The following is a 16,769-nucleotide window of genomic DNA, read 5'->3' as shown; positions in this document are numbered from 1 at the left end:
GCAGGAACGGGTGCTTGGAATTAAAACTGAACCACACGCAGTCAAGGACTGCATTCAACAGCAGTTGATAAATCAGTGTGATAGCTCTGTAGACTGAAGCAGCCACAGAAGAGCAACTGCTGTAACCTGTCACCCCGAGCCATCCCTCACCATCAAGATCAGGTCAGAAGCTAGGGACAAGTGTTAGACCTTCCTGAGTAAATACTCCACGTTACTCTTTGACTAGTTTGACTGTAGCAGGGCATTTTCACATTTTTCTACAGAAATATATGAAAATACGCCCCAACAGAGATACATACATGACAGGCAACTGCTTCACAATGACTTGCTTTAAAATGTAAATTGTACAACAGCTCTGTGCCATTTTTGCACAAGTTCATTTCTAAAGTGCACTCATTCTGGAGCTGAGACTATTGCTGAAGTTTGCACAAAAAGTATGCATCTCAATACTTCAGATTTACCTCAGCTTCCAGAGCTCCCTGGAAAGGTTATTTGTAAGTTCTAGGAAAGCTGGGACATTGTCACACGAAGAAAGGCAGTTCTTGAGGTGACTTACTCCCAGAATTGGAAATCAGAAGCAAGCTGCTATTGCCGTGCACCCATACGCTACTTCTTTCCCTATTCCAGGCTTAATCTTCCACAATCTTGACTTAAGCCTCCAAAAGGACTAATACCAGGGGAAGGGAACCAGGGTGTAGCCTCCAGCCCGTACGGTTTCATTTCTGGATTTCCAATACACATACAGATGAACAGCTGTAGTCTCAGACTTCAAAGCTGTCATAACACACCCTCAGCTGACTAGGAGGTATCTGATCTCCACAGCTGCACTCTAAGGAACCATTTACTGAAGACATCCAACAGTCATACTTCAGTGGAATACACAAGCCTCCCCACCTGCCCTTGCCTCCTCTATGTTCTGAGCAATTCTACCAATTAACAAATATGCATTGATACTGTTCGTCTTAACCATTTAGGATGAGCAAAATGCGTTATTTTCTCTGCAAGTTTTAAGCAATAGGACTCCCATGACTTTTTTCTTCCAAGTACTTCCCACTGAACCCACACAAACCATTCACATACCGTTCTAAAGTCCTCCTCAAATTTGTAAGCTCCACCTCCTGTGGCACAGAGCGTAGTATGCAAACTGGAGAAGTTCTTTTCACTACCCATCTGTATGAACCTGTGCATGGCACAGCTAGGAAAGCGGATGAAGTGCAGGTTTCCTTTGCGTCCACACATAGTCAAATTTTTCAGTTCGAGATGGACATCACGAATGCCAGTTTTGCCGTAGGCAGTATTGGAGGTCAGGTATTTCCTAATGCTTTTCAGGTTCTCCACCTCCTCCTGTTCCTCTTCTGCAGTAATGTCCTTAGGTTCGAAGTAGACCAGTTTAACCAACGTTCCACCGATATCCATTCCAAACCATGGAAACGCTAAGGATGGGGGTTTGGGAGGAAAAAAAAGAGAAAGCCACTGTAAATACACAGGTTAGCCACAGCACTTCAAATACCTGCTGAATGACAGTTCGGCGCAGTGCAAGTTACAGTATCAGCACCTGCTCCTAAAAGCTAGTGGTCACTCATGTTTCCAAACCACATGCACTCTCTAAGACTTCATAAAGCCTGTTAATAAAAAGAATGAAGAAAAATCACCAAAAATCCTTCTCTGGAGAAGCAGGTTGTAGAATGCAACGATAATTTTTCCAGGAAAACATTTTACTCCCCAGTCAGCACCTCTTGATGGAGCACATTTACAGCATGACACCCGGTCTGACTCCCAGAACTGATTCTTCAAGTAAACTGGAGGGGACACAGCCAAACAGGAGAGCAAAATCTCTCGAGTCACGCTCCCACAGCACATCTACAAACCCCCATCTGATACAAACTGGAATTTCTGCAATGGCAATGCTCTGCCTGAACAGCAGCAACCCGTGCCTCTCCCCTCGTAGTGGGAGTCTCCACAACGCACCACAACCAGTGTCTCTGTCAGAACTACAATTATTGCATATATTAGAATAGAATGAGCTGTTTTAAATTCAGTGTTTAAACCCCACTGACAGTCATCTTTACAGAGCATAGATTCCCCTTCCTGCTGTGTACATTAGCTATTATACAATTATGTAAGAAATGCCACTCTCTGCTTCTCAGCATATAGATTTGCCCCAGCTGTCCCAGGTCTACAAAAGCCTTTGTACTGGTAGCAGCAAAAGAAAAATCAGCACCCTCTTCTTTCTATAATAACTGAACAAGGTTGCTCTTCCTGTTCTACTCCCATATACATGCCCACATGCATTTTCAACAGTAAGCCAGGTAACTTTATGAAGCACTGAGAAGTAAGAACACAGAAGGTATACACACGTACTGCAGAAAGCAGCTTCTAGTAGCATTTCTTAGACAAACTGAAATTAAAAAGCACTCAAGTATGTTGCTGACATGCAAGATGGATTTCAAAAAGAGCAGTCACGCAATCACCTCTCTGATTTTAGGGAGAAGCAAGCAGCCTTGACAGAAACACAATGCTACCGACTAGAGCATCCCAATTTAGTGCTGATACGAGCTCCAAACCACCGATACTATGTGCATCACTTTTTTTCTGCCAGTGAACCTAGCTATGAACAACTTAGGAAAAGAGATTTTAATAAGCACATGGGGTATCGATCACACTGTTCTTCCTTGGGTGATCACAGAGCAGTATGAAGTTACTAAGTTTCAGGCTGAAAGGAGCTTAGAGTCTTACTTCTCACCACAAGGGTCTCAGCCTATGCCTCATTCTTGCCTGACTGAATAATTCAAAAGGCTAAGTTTCATAATTATTAATACCAAGAGGAAAACAAAAAACACAAACCTTTAAATGCCAGATGCTTAAAATGGCTTCTTTGCTCCATTACTGCATGCCAAATAATCAATTTCACCCTGCTTTCCATAAACACAGGGAGGGTATAATGCAATTAACTACAATAAAGCTGCTTCCTTACCACTCACTTTCCATAAGAGCACCTACTGTTACCTATGGTAAAGTCTGGTTGATTTCATTTTCCATTCCCTACAAGCTGCAAGACACCAAGACATTGAAATGAAATCCAATTTGATGTTTAGGAAGATGTGTCCTATACAGAATTGATGCATGTTGGCTCCCTGAAATGAGAAAAATTTGAAACAAGTGTTTTAAAAACAGACTTTATTTTGAAAGGGCGAAATATTTTACCACGTAGTAACATGTAATTCAATCACTTCTGGAAGTAGAAGAGAAATACTTAAGCAAAAATAGCCAGGTCCACACTGTACAACACTGCAACACAGTGGAACTTTGGATGTCAGTCCCAGTAGTGATTTGCACAAATCTTTGCTTAAACTACTGAGATCTTTAATTACTTGTTGCACTGGAACAGTAAGTCTCCTCCACCTAGGACATATCTTAACTATGCAAGCAGGAAGTTTAATATTAAAAGCAGCATGGTTGGACTGTGTCATGCAGACCCAGCCTATTCCTAAGAATACACTGAACACCAATATTCTAACATTACGGACATGAACTCTGCTATAATCTACCTGCACTGGCAGTTGCTGTAAAGCTGTTGTGCAGATTTAGTTTCTGAGGGGGGAGAAGCATTCCTTCCCCTTATTAAATATAAAGCCAGTAATGAAAGTGTAAGTGCTAATAGCTCCGAGTTATTCATAAGATGTAAACGTCCTGGCAGTCATTTAACTTCGAGAAGTCATAATTAAATCATTAACAAACAAGAAATACTGTAAAACAAAACAGAAACAAAAAACAACCACCACCACCGCATTATGTCAAGTCTGTTTATTTCTTGGGATAGGTATGCAATGCTCATTTAAAAAGCAAGTGGAAACACCAACTCTTTTTTCCAGTTTATTCTCTCCATGAATCTAAGGCTCTTTCCTTTTGCTGTGAGCCAAACAGCGAGGTACAGAACAAAAAGAACTTTGCTCCTACAACAACAGCAGTTTTCTTTAGCACAAGTAAATAAAGAGCACAAGATCAGACCACAACTACTGATATTTCAGCTATGCAAGAAAACAGCTTAGTTTTCTTCACAGCTGCTAACACTGGTGATCTGTTGCTAACCACTTGCAGTAAAGGAGACATATTTTGGTCAACTGGGACATAAACCAAGTGTCAAAGTTTCTGACGAGTCCTGCTAAAATTTGAATAACCTCCATGTAACTGGAGTCACAGTGCAAACTTCTGCATTCCAGTAGCTATTTCAACAATTTACTTGTTGTACTTCCTGTAACCATCAATATACCCTGGAACAAAACACAACACTCAAGCACCACCAGGTCTTTCCAGCATCTTTAGACAGCCCACCCTAGTGAGTTCTTCTACACTTCAGCTTTCCTGACTCGGCTAATGCAGTATCAACAGGAGCACACAGGCAGGCCTGGCTGCAGGTGGTCCTGGCTTCTCCTGCCTCCCTGAATGCAGACAGTAACACCATTCAGAGGCCACCAAAATTACAAGGTCCATCACTGCTGCAACCAGAGGGTATGAAGAAAGGTATCTGTCTCCACAGACCTGAGAGGAGATAGGGGGAGAAGTGTTATTTTACTTAACACTAGAATTTGATAACTTAAAATGATGCAAAGTTCAGTTTCTTGGGTAGTTAAAAACCAAAAATGCAAGAAGTGAAATCAGTGAGATCTACATCCTAGCTGATAGTTTGAGATAACTCAAAATCATGTGATTTACTACAAAAAATGAATTATCTGGACATGTTGCAGAATGCTTCTACAGCGTAAGAAGTGCACTTCTCCTTAATTAAAATTATCTGATAAGACTTGTGAGCTGATTTCTCTCTTCTCAAAGACAGTATGCAGTATACCTATTGGCTCAATGAAATCCGTTATTGTAGAGAAAATATAACTACCCTACTGTACCAGTGCACTGCAGTAAGTCATAAAAAGTGATAACACTGTGAAAGCTAGGCCTAGGTCCGACAGAAATGATACAGAAAGCATCAAGATGAATCATGCTGTCTTAAAAGCCTTGCATAAATCAAAAGCTCCACTTAATCTTCTTGTGAAAATTTATTCTCTGTATGTTAATAAACTGCACCACCTTACCGGTTTGTTAACTAGAGAGAAAAATTTCCATTACTCCAAAACTTAGCTGCAGAAGCATGTGACAATGCAAACAGAAGGTATCCACAGCATTGCATAATGAGGTAATCTGATGCACACCAACAGCTGTGCTATCTGGGGGAAAGGTTCACTCATGAGAAATTCCATGATACACTTCACCTAGTTTCTCCACAAGCTATGAACAATATGAACCCACAAAGCTTTTCCTATAAGGCACATTACAGTTAAAATTGAACACGTTTGATTTTTAATAATCCTACCACTAACAGAATTTAAGGCAGGGCTAGGGAGAAGAGTATCAGCCTAATCTGCTCCTCCTCCACTACTCAGGAGATGTAAAGGAGAGCTCCTAAGCCACTCAGCAATATTGCCCCCAATTAAAAGGGATAACAGAGGGCAATCCCTTTCATCCATTTCAGCAATCATCACACAAAGGTAGTTGTGATGATCATCTCCCTACAACAGGCAGTAACACCTCTGCAGCCTTAATTACACAAGCCTGGCTGGTCTCATTCAGCCTCCTTTCATCAGTAAGGAATTCCCTTTCCCTGCACTTGTCTGAATTGATTCTTTCCCTCAAGCGCAGGTACAGTATCTCAATATTTTTATCAATAACTTGAACGATGATATCAATACTCTTTGATACCTTCACCATAAATCGCAGATAAAAGACCTTAGCATCTGCTGCTTGTTGTCTTGTTTGTTTTTTTTTTTCCTGGATGCATGTGACGAAATCCTATGATTTCATTTACATCTTATTTCCATGGCCTGATGCACTGATGAGCTAAGAACTTCCTGCTTTAATTGGGACTGGAAGAGGGGAAAGAAAGCCAAGACTAAAAATAGAGGGGGGGAAACCAAAACGAAAGTCACACATAAGATAGGATATTCTCCTCACAGCTTCTGAAAGCTGCTTTCCATTTATAAAGCAGTAATAGTTTACATATATATTTCAATCACTCCTTCCTATTTTGCACAGTTATTCTGAGCAATCCAAACATATGTTTTAAAATGGAAGCATTTGTTTTCCTTTGAACAAAAATAGAATATGTAGCTTAACAGATGAATTATAAGTGCTTCGTAATGGAAGTTTCTTCAAACCTTACACCCGCATTAAGTGTGGCTTTGCAGCTCATTTTCAGCAGCAAGCTCTTACTGAATGCCTGCCTCCTCATCACAAAGATGAAGAAAAAAAATCTTAAATCCCAAAGCAGAGCTGTCTGTCAGACAGGTGTGACCATCCATCCACATGTAGGTACCTCTGTTACCACAAACCTATTTCTGAAGACAGCAGCATGAGACTAGGTCACTACCTCATGGATAGCTTCAGAAGAAGACAACCAGCCAAAAGCCAAATTCACAAAGCTGCAAGCGATGATCACCTGACAAGATTTTCCTTCTTGCATCTGACAGCGCCCAGCCCAATGGCAGCGAGAGGATCTAAGCTTCCCTCTCCTGTTGACAAAGCATTCCTCACGGTAGGGCTGGCATGCGGCTGGAACCCGCAGGATGCTCACTCACCACAACACGCCCACTGGTTCAGCTGGGTACGACGAGCCCCATTCCTCAAGCAGCTCTTACATCTGCCTACATGCAAATCGGCTGGAGACCTGAAAAGCAGTGTGCCTCCAGAAATAATTTACAAGATTAGAAAATGGTGGGATATTCCAACTCCTTGGACAAAGCATCAGCATCCAGCAGCACTTGCTCACTGTGTCAAAGAGTGGTAAGATCCAAACCATTTCACTCCCTGTGCTCTCCATTAAAAGCCATTCTGTAAGTCATGGCGTTCCACATTTAACATCACCACAACCGAAAAAAAAGAAAAAAGCTTTTCACATTGAAATACCTAGAATAAGTAGTGCTGCCTAACTATGCTGCATCCATGCCCCACAGACGTTACGATGTAAATACTGGCCAAAAGCATTATTTACTGTGGAGCTGCAACTTGTGCTTGATCGGGGCAGCTGTAAGGCACATTGGGTGTAAGTAGTCCTGCTGCCTCCAAGCATGCATTATTTGACCTCCACGTATTACCAAGTGAAGTGTGGAGAGATCTAAGATACTGCTTGAATAGAGACCCCAAAACTTTATCTTAATTTCAGAAAAGCAGTCCAATTAAGAAGTCCAGCTGGCTTCTTCCCTATGCGAGATGTAGAACAGTGCCATCAAGTATCTGTCCAGGTAACTGCCATGCAGAAATCTTGGGTCTTACTTGGCTACGGTGCTCTTCTGTGGAGATTGGATCAATGAAGGCACTTAACTGTTCTTCTTTCTTCTGTTCAAAGATCACATTTATACTGAACATGGTGACTTCAGCAGGTTTTTGGAATTTGAGGAATTCACAACATTTGACTAGTTTATCATCACCCAGAGCACTACAGAGCACAAGGCATCATAACAGGTATTTGGCTGTATTTGTTACACCAGGCTGCAGTACAGACAGGTAACAAACCTCAGCTCCACAAAGGGCCTGCCCCAGTGGGGCCAGAAAACTGGTGGAAGCCTGACACCCCCAATAACTCACCTGGTTCAACCAAGAAAGAAACAAAGCCAAGACCAGCTCTTCGGCAGGAGGCAAGTTAGTTCCCAGATCCTCTCTCACCACTGAGAACAGCAAAGAATGTGGGTTTCAAGGGGAACCCCCCCCTCCTCAGAGGGGAGAAGAGCTTGGGAACACAGAAGTCTGCTGCACCTTGGCAGGAAGTAAAATCATTCAAGAAAACATGCCATTTGTGAGGATTTGAAGGAAGAATTGCAACAGAGTTTCATTTTTGGAATATTGAGAAACGACAATTAGCTTCATCACCATGCAAAGCAAATCCCACAATCAATATTCAAGTCTTACACACCATGTGGCAACTGCACCACATTTTGCAATGTGTCCCTAAGCACAGAACAAACATCTGTAAAGAGCAGGATTAAACATAAAAACAAGAAAAACAGGACTGTGTAGTATTCTCTGGAGATGGATGCAGTGGGAAGCAATGCAGCACCAGAACACGAGTCAGATTTAATCAACTTTTTAAGCTCAGGATAATGTGTTATCATGCTTTCCTGGAAGACTAATACTAAACTGCAAGTTAATTTATATGCTTTCTGGACAAGAATAAAAGGATGAGATCAGCAACAATTTATGCATTTCAAATGAAAGACAAAAATTGCCCACAAGAGAGTTATAAAAAGCACTTCTTCCCTTGGCTGCTGTTTTCATTACAGCCCTCTTCGGAAACCCCAGAGCCGAAGGCTCAGCTGCTGCACATCCTGGGCAACACAGCCACTGTCACCTGGGCTCTGTATGCTGATGAGCTATTTTTCCGACCAAATTGGGAGGGAATCAAAATTCCTTGTTTCTGTTTCACTCATGATTGCACGACCCCTTGGAAGCCTTATTCTTTGCTTCGGAATAGTTTTAAGCATCATGAAGAGTTTGATATACAAGTGCTGGCTCTTCTTAATTCCACCAGATGAAGGTGGAAGTTAGTTCAAGTTCTTTTGGTTTTGCTCCTGAATGAAATTTTGGAAAAATTGAAGGAACTTTTGGAAACAGAGCCAGTTTGCGGCAGAGATCGATGTGGTCAGCAGCATGTTAGGTCCGGTGGCAGTCTGCTTTAGACAGCCACAGGTACCGCAAGCACCACAGCACGAATCGACACGGAGACCATTGGGAGGGAAAGCGGGACGCAGAGCTCAGCAGAAGCGTTCAAGCAGCAGGAGGAAAGCTGCAGCTCTTCGAGGCTGCTCCTGACTATTTCGCTGTGCTGAGAAAAGCCTGCGAGCATTCAGTCCAAAACAAGAAACCCCCCGAGGGGCCCTGCCTCCCCCCCCCGCTACTCACAGCGCTGCTTGTGCACGATCAGCTTCATGGAGGCGGCGCGGCCGGCAGGACCCCCGGGAGCCGCCCGAGACGCGGAGCCGGGCTGAGGGCAGAGCCGGGGCCGCCGCCCGCGTTTGTGCGGGGCCGCCGCTCCCCGCCCGCCGCCGCCCCATTGGCGCAGGGCGGGGCCGTGCCGGGCGGGCGCCGCCGCATTGGGCGAGCGGCGGGGGCCTCGCTCCGCCCGCGGTGGGAAGGGGGGGGGGGGTGGGATGGCGGTGGCGGCCGGGCGCTGCCGAGCCGGGCCCCCCGCGCTGGGCACTTACGTGGCCGGTGTCGCCTGCCCGAGTCCCTCCGGCGGCGCAGCCTGCACTTCTTGGCCGGCGAGCCGTGTCCGGGCGGCGGCTCCGTGCGGAGCAGCAGCGGGTGCGGCGCCTCCCCGCAGCCGCCGTTGGCGAGCGGCTGGCCGGGCGGCGGGCGGCCGGCGTGCAGCAGCCCGCCGAGCCGCGAGCAGGACGAGGCGGCGGCGGCGGGCTGGGCGCGGAGCTGCTCCCCCATGGCGGCCGCCTCGGCCCCTTTGTCTGCCGGCTCGGCCCCGGCTGGGCGCGCCGGAGCCTCCGCTCACGCCGCCCGGGGATGCGGCGCCCGCTCCCCCCTCAGCCCAGGGACGGCGCAGGCGTGGTGGCCGCAGCGCGCTGCGGAGGGGCCGGGCCCGCCGCGCCCCCCCCGGCACCTGCGGGGCCCTCGGGAACGCGCCTTGGGGGGGGGGGGGGAGGAGGCGCGCTCCCGACACGGAGCCGGCGGCAGCGACCTTGGAGGCGCCCGGCCCGGGGCTCCGCCTGGCCCCCGCCCCGCCGGGCCGCGGCCGTGCCCTGAGGAGAAAAGAAGGTCGTTTGTGGGGTGGCCGCCGGCGAGCCCCGCGGCTCCTCCTCGCACCCGAAATTAGCGCTGTGCGCGGTGCCCCCGGGGCACGGAGCCACGCCGACCGCCTCCGGACAGGGATGCCGCGCTGGAAAACGGCCTCCAGAGAGGGAACGAGGAGCCCTCCCGCTGCCTGAGCCCGCCGGACCATACGCACGGCACCGAGAATGAGCCGTGCGTGAAGCCGGGGAAGTGAAAAGTGTGTCTGAGAACAAACAGCACGAACGATTTTCCTCATAAAACCGGTTTCTGGGGAATCAGGATTGTCCTCATGATACACCAGCAACTGCTGCCATCGCCAGCCCCGAGGCAGCTGCCCTGAATGGAGGCAGTACACATTTACTGCTAGGAGCTGTAGGACTTCCAACGGTGGAAGTCACCAAGAACTCACCACCTTACTGAATGACATATAACTCAACCCAAGACCGCTGTTCCCTGGGCTGGCATTCAGGGACCTGCACAGCTGTGTTTGCAGTAGGCAGCTGGCTGGCAAGGGTTTGTACATGGTATTTGGGACCGCTCAGGTCATGAGGAGTCCTTGCTGCTTCCATCCCCTGGCCAGCAAAGGCTGTTGCCGTCTCCATCCATGACCCAGGAGCTGACTGCACACACAGCCAGCCCGATGCAGAGCAGATCTTCCTCCAAACCTGTTTTTCTCTGCAACTGCAGCCGAACTGGGAGTAGACGCGTGGGCACTTACCACAACTCGGCTGAAGGGCGGCAACTTTTTACCTTACCCCACCAAAGCAAAACCACTTTTAATTGCATGCTTATGTTTCCTTGTGGTAGGAGAAGCAGCCCTTCTGCTGACTCTGCAATGGAATGTAGTACCTGGTTCAAGTACTGCATCCAACCTTAGGCACTAAACTTCCAGAATAACTAACAAAGGATAAAACAACAACACTGGAAAGGGAAGATTTGAAGGGATATTCAAACCTGGAATGGGTAACAGCAAAGGAAATATATTGTGGCTGATGAGAAACAAGAAAGAATTCATGAATGTTAGCTGCAGTATGGGAATTTTGATTTAGACTTGAGGCAGGTATTTCCTAGAATGAAGTTAGAGAAGCATTAGATGCTTTGAAGGCCTGGCCTAGATAACTTTTTGAGATTCTTTCCAATCTTATATTTCTAATATTTCCCTAATGTTTTGCTGTAGACACTGCACAATTATGTCCAGGGTAAAAGTGGAATGGATTGTGCTGAATGGAAGGAGGAGGTTAGGACAACATTCTGTTAGGATATGATCCACATCAGTCACAAGTTCAGAGGCAATACAACAAGAGGAGTGTCACCCACAAATAATATTGGAGAAAATATAAACATGGAGAAATGTTAGAGTGGTCCAAATCAATCAACAGGTTTTGCATACAAGGACAGATTCCATTCTAAGTGCACAAGTTGCCCTAATCTTGTAAGCTTTCTGTCATGTATCAACAAAAACACTGTCCAAATTTTTTGCATTACTGTGGAAAGATTACATTTCAAACTAATGTGCTGCTTTACCAGAACAATTTCAGACTCTTGTACGGACGAATATCACACGAACTGATTTAAGTACTTCAAAATACCACTTTTTGTTTGTTTGTTTGTTTTAGTTTACATTGCTTCATTTTGAAAAGCTTTTAAAAAGACTTTACATAGCCTCTCAATTTTAGTTTCAGAATTCTTCCCCTCTTCTGTAATGCAAATTAAGACAAAATGGATAAAATCAGAGGATGTTTAATGCATCGTGATGACCTGTGAGGGTTTAAAATGAAGGAATCTCATGCCCTGAGGTGTACATAGTATTGCTATAGTGTAACTAGTCTAACACTGACTCACTGCATATTATTTGGATGGCAAACATTTCATCCATTATTCCATTCCTGCCTGCACTTCAGATGCCCAGCTTTGTATCGCCTCTACTTATTTGTTCATAAACACACGGAACCAGGCTGTAATATTCTAACTCTATAAGTCAGTTCCATCAAACTAGCAACCACATCATGGTTAAGATACTTTACCACAGGAGCAAAAGCCCTGTACCCCAAGCCCTACGGTTTCAAGCCCAGTGGCAATGAGGGGAACAAAAAAAGAACAAACACACAAGCAAAAAACAACAAATGCCCACATTCAAGTGTCTTATAATCAGGCAGGCAACTCTGCCTGAAATTTTCAGGAATTTCTTGCTCATTCTGTGTGGCTCGCATATCCCCAGATTGAGGCAAAGCTGAAGCAAGCACCAAACAGGTGCAGGCCACATGTAAACCCAGTACCCAAGAACCCCCTAAAACTGCAACAGAGCACCGGTGTTATTCTAATTCAAAGCCAGTCAACTACAAAGCTTTGGTCATATTCTGGAGAGAAGTGGTAATAAGGAGCGACATCTTTTATAAGAAGCAACATCCTTCCCGAATTATACAAACCATACTATGCAATGTGAAGAGTGTAAGGAAACAGACTTCTGGTTTAGCTGCCTGCAGATTTATGTCCGAGGGATTGCTGGCACTCTGCCATTCCTGCTTACATTTCCATTCAGGTTACTTCTATTTTTATCCCGTTTCTATACTACAGGAATGTCATACCAGTTTATACCAGTTCTTATTCAATTTTTCCTCTTAGAAAATAAATACAGCACAGCTTAATTAACATTAAAAATATTGGGAACATTGCTTTCAAAAATCAGATACTATTGATTTGTTTCAGCTACATTCACATATTCACACATATCTGAAGGAAAGTGCCATGTCCACGAGTCCAGTCCTTTTTTTCAGATTTCTTTTCCGATTTCTTCAGAACCCGGGGAGGGATTACTTTTTTTTTTTTTTTTTTTTTTTTTTTTACTGAAACCATCCATTCTTTCCCTCCCCACCCACCTCTTGGCTCTTTTCAGTTATGCCTTCTGTGACACTTAACAACTGTTTTATTTTGCGAAGAGCTGCTCTGTTCCTCTACACAGCCAAAGCTCATCTCCCCACCACTTGGCTCAAGGGAGAGAAAGACAGAGAGCAGCACTCTAAGCAGAAACCTAGCATGGTGGTCTGAAAAGCCATCAGGAAAAATGTTCTTTCACTTCATTGATGACAAATTGTGCACTGATAGACCTCTAAGCCCAAGCCCACAAGCTGAGTGTCCTGGCAAGGCAGGATGAAGGCTGCCTGGGAAGTTTTTCTAGGACACGACCCGTATATCTGACAACACTAGCTAAGACATGGGAGTAACAGTTAAGAGAGTACACAGGCATAGTCAGGCCTCACCAGTCTGTCCATTCAGACTTTTTGCTGGCTGAGTGGTTTCCACAGATACTCTCAGGAAGATCTGAGATGACGTTAAGTTTGTGGTTGCCCTCTTTCAAACAAACTGAAAAAAGCATGCAGCAGTCACAGAACAACCCTTCCTTGCTAAAGCTTTGCCTGCCAATACCTCTGTTTCTCTGTGCCCAACCAGACAATTACATCTTAATTTACAGGTGTTTACTCTCCAGCAGAGCTCTTGGTGTCCATCTTTTATACAAAACAAAAACCTTCTGTGGCTTAGTTCAGACATTTCAAATAAAACTCCCCTAATCGGTAAACATTTAAAATCAAGTCCTTGATTATTGCTTAGGAGTACAAGTCAATGATAATGAAGTAGGTGTTGGAGATGAATCATAGTTTTCCATGCCATAGCTCCTATTTTGCAGTTTGCTAAAAAAAAAAAAAAAAAAAAAAAAAAGCTGAAACCAGGTAATAGATTCAAACTATTACATATGTAAAAAGCTGAAAATCTTGTTGCAAATACACTCTCCTTTGGCCCCATTCATTAACCCACTCTCTCTTTGCTTCCTGAGTACTTAGCTCAGCACACTTATCTTTACACTTATCTTTAAATACACAAAATTTAATTGGAAAACATGCAACTTCACAACCCACTGATTGAGAAATAGTGTTCATCATTGTAAAAAATGATTGCGACAAGTGGTGGAGCATTCAGCAGAGAAAACAATGGCCTTTGCTCTATGACTGCTACCCTGTAGACAATTATCCTCCTGTAAATACATGTACTGGTTTTGCTTGGCTGAATATATTTATGGTGTTTCTTTCAACCCAGTGTTTTTATATCACCCATTCATCAAAATGCCATTGGTAAAGAAGTGACAGTTTCAAAACAAGCACTCTGCAATACAACAACAGAATAGTTGACAATTACAACTGACAACTACAAAAAACTCTTGCTCATCCAGCATTACCAGATACAAAAATTACCTGGTTCACCTGTCAAAATTCAGCTGCACTGAGATTTTCCACTTGCATTGTTCTGTATTCCCAGTGCTTAAATGCTGACGTGAAATTCCCATGGATATTAAAGATCATGGATTAAGTTAAAACAGGGGACCGGACCTATGCGGGTATGCGGGAGAAGAAAAAAAGGCTTCTCTCTGAACTGTTCTGGCCAGACACACCTTCAATTCAGAGAGAACTAAGGACACAGGTTCCCTCTTCCAAACATTAGTTTCCTTCTTCCAAACTAGTCCACAGACTGGACTAGTTTGGAAGAAGGAACTGCATAAGGGAAATATCACACCTTTGGCATTGCTCCTCAATCACCTTCAGGAGCAGGGAGATGTCCGTCTGAACGAGCATTTAAGCACAGGGCAACATCCAAACGCCACAACTAAGACTAGAGTTAAACCTTCAGTACCTCAACCATATGACTTTGCTTTCAGATAATTAAACCAAAGGTTTACCTATGGTTTTGATGCAGAAAAAACACTTTATATAAGTCCTTGTGAGATTAAACTAAAACGACAGACACTAAACACTCAAAAGCTAATCTTTTTTTAAGTATCTTTTTAAAGTCCATGTTTGCAAAGAACTAGAATCTTGTGTAGGAAGGGGCTGTGCTATAAATGACAAATTTGTTCCTAAAAGCTCCAGCTACCTAGTAACAAAGAAGAGAAACAACCAAACATTATGCTAACATTGGGTAAGTTTGCCATAGTTACATCCTCTGATATTTCTGGGATTGGTGATCTTTTAGAGTAAATATTACAGTGAATAGTCTGTAGTGTGCAATGAATTTGGTTTTACTCAAGAAGCCTATTTAGAGATTTCAGGTTTTCACGTGGTCAGTACAAACTATGTACACAAACAAAAAAATCTATAATTACAGACTTCTGTCTTCTCATTAGATACACTGTGAAAAGAAAAATAAAGTAACTTGCAGGGTTTCTCCTGTATAGGGGATTTGCACTTCACTGCAGGAACCTTCATGTTACCAAAATATTTATTTCCTTGTAATAAAACATAACTTATCATCCATATGCACACTTAGTCTAATGGGAACTTAAGACCCACAGAAATCATCTTGGTCATCAAAATAAGTTTTTTGAATCAATGACTAATCTGAACAGGCCAGAAAGATGTACACCAAGTATCCAATATCTTGTAAGATGTGACTGGACATCTTGGGACCAAAGCATTCTTTTGACACTCACACATAATGTCCTGATGATGCACATTTAGACTCCCGAATCTCATGAACACCGCTAACCAAATATGTTGTATTTATCCTCAACTTTGACAAGGAAGTCAAAGGAAGCTACAGAGCTGTTTTTTGTGCCAGCCATTTCACAGATGGGAAAAGAAAACAAAAGCATTTTATATCTCACATACAACAGGAGAGAATGATTTTTTTGCTTGTTTGTTTCTAAGACCTCTGTATATCCACTCAAAGCAGAAATGATGGGGCTAGGATGTTGGTCTCCAGTACTTCTTGCCTAACTGCTCTAAAATCATCAAAAGATCAAAAGAGCCTTGGACCTCATCTTCATTCCATCACCTCTTAGAAGAGGGGAGAGTGGAGAAAGAGAGCTAGCACACAAGCCAGGAAGGGAGGTACAGCTACCCCGCCACGTGAAGGCATGACATAAGTACTGCTACAGTAATCATAAGGCAACAGTGGTTGACAACTGCAAATAACAGAATCCCCAGAAGTAACACAGTATGATCTTGTTTTCATTCACAGGCACAAAACAAGTCTAATATAAAGCGAAACTGATATATCTGACCTAAAACCCTAATCTAGTCTGATTTATGACTTCCTTATTATGCCAGTTTTCATACCTTAGATTCTCTCAGAGCACATAAACTAAACAATGTATAGATAAACCAATTCATTTTAATTCCCACATTTTGATGCAAATGCAAACAGCACTGAGCTGACACACCATGACTGTTTTTCATAGGATTAGGAAAGACTACTTAATCAGTGAAAATGCTTAATAAAAAGTTTACTGGGATCTCTTTCCTGCAGAGAGAAATCAGGCCGGAGTTCTAGTTTCAGGAAATTAGAAAGTCTGTGGTTAAAAACAGGGAATTAGAAAGTCTGTGTTTAAAAACAAACAAAACAATCTTCCACGCCTTCCACCAAGCAAGTTTAAATTTGATTACAAGCAGATTGATTTGAATCACAGCACAGACTGGTGTAAGGGAAAAGGGAAATGGCATAACAGTTTAAATGCTCGGTACTTATGTAGCGCTCTGTACCCAGAGATCTTCAAGCACTTCACAAACTGTGAAAAACTGTTCTTCTCACCTCTCATTCAAAGAGAGAAAAGCAACAATTAGAAAGTAGTGAGAGAGCAGAGAAAGGACAGTTCTCACCTCTAAACTAAAATCAGTATTGGGATCAGATTGACCCCAAAATGGAAATGAAAATACCCAGGCCCCCTCAAGTGGAAAACATAGCTGGAGGATTCCACAATCATTCTCAGATTTGTACTGCATTTGCCCAGACAAGGTCAGCAAGATTCCAACTCTGTTGGAAAAACATCAGAAATAAATATCTTAATTTTCTGAAAAGGAATTCCTGTTTATCTCAAGCCAAACACAGATTCAACAAACAGCTTCAGTTCCCCAGAAATTGTATTCCCAGCAAACTGTCTATCAATCTAGCAGAAATTGTAT

At 43.7% G+C, this 16,769-nt stretch overlaps 1 protein-coding gene across 6 annotated transcripts in view; it reads right to left on the bottom strand.

The window, feature by feature from the left end:
* The window catches only part of PANK1 (pantothenate kinase 1), a 43,522-nt gene that overhangs the window by 17,328 nt on the left and 9,425 nt on the right, over positions 1-16,769 (bottom strand). For 4 of the 6 annotated variants that reach the window (XM_082764576.1, XM_082764575.1, XM_082764578.1 and 1 more), the window contains one exon: positions 1,081-1,433. In XM_082764576.1, coding sequence (XP_082620702.1) covers positions 1,081-1,416 — 336 coding nt within the window. In that variant the 5' untranslated portion in view covers positions 1,417-1,433. Of the gene's footprint in view, positions 1-1,080; positions 1,434-8,943; positions 9,066-9,245; positions 9,599-16,769 lie in introns of those variants that run through there. The other 2 variants (XM_082764573.1, XM_082764574.1) reach the window with 2 other exon arrangements.

This window comes from Aythya marila, assembly GCF_965140915.1.
Source record: "Aythya marila genome assembly, chromosome: 7".
NCBI lineage: Eukaryota > Metazoa > Chordata > Aves > Anseriformes > Anatidae > Aythya > Aythya marila.
Note: the sequence above shows the minus strand (reverse complement) of the source record. Positions and strands in the feature narration are given on the sequence as shown.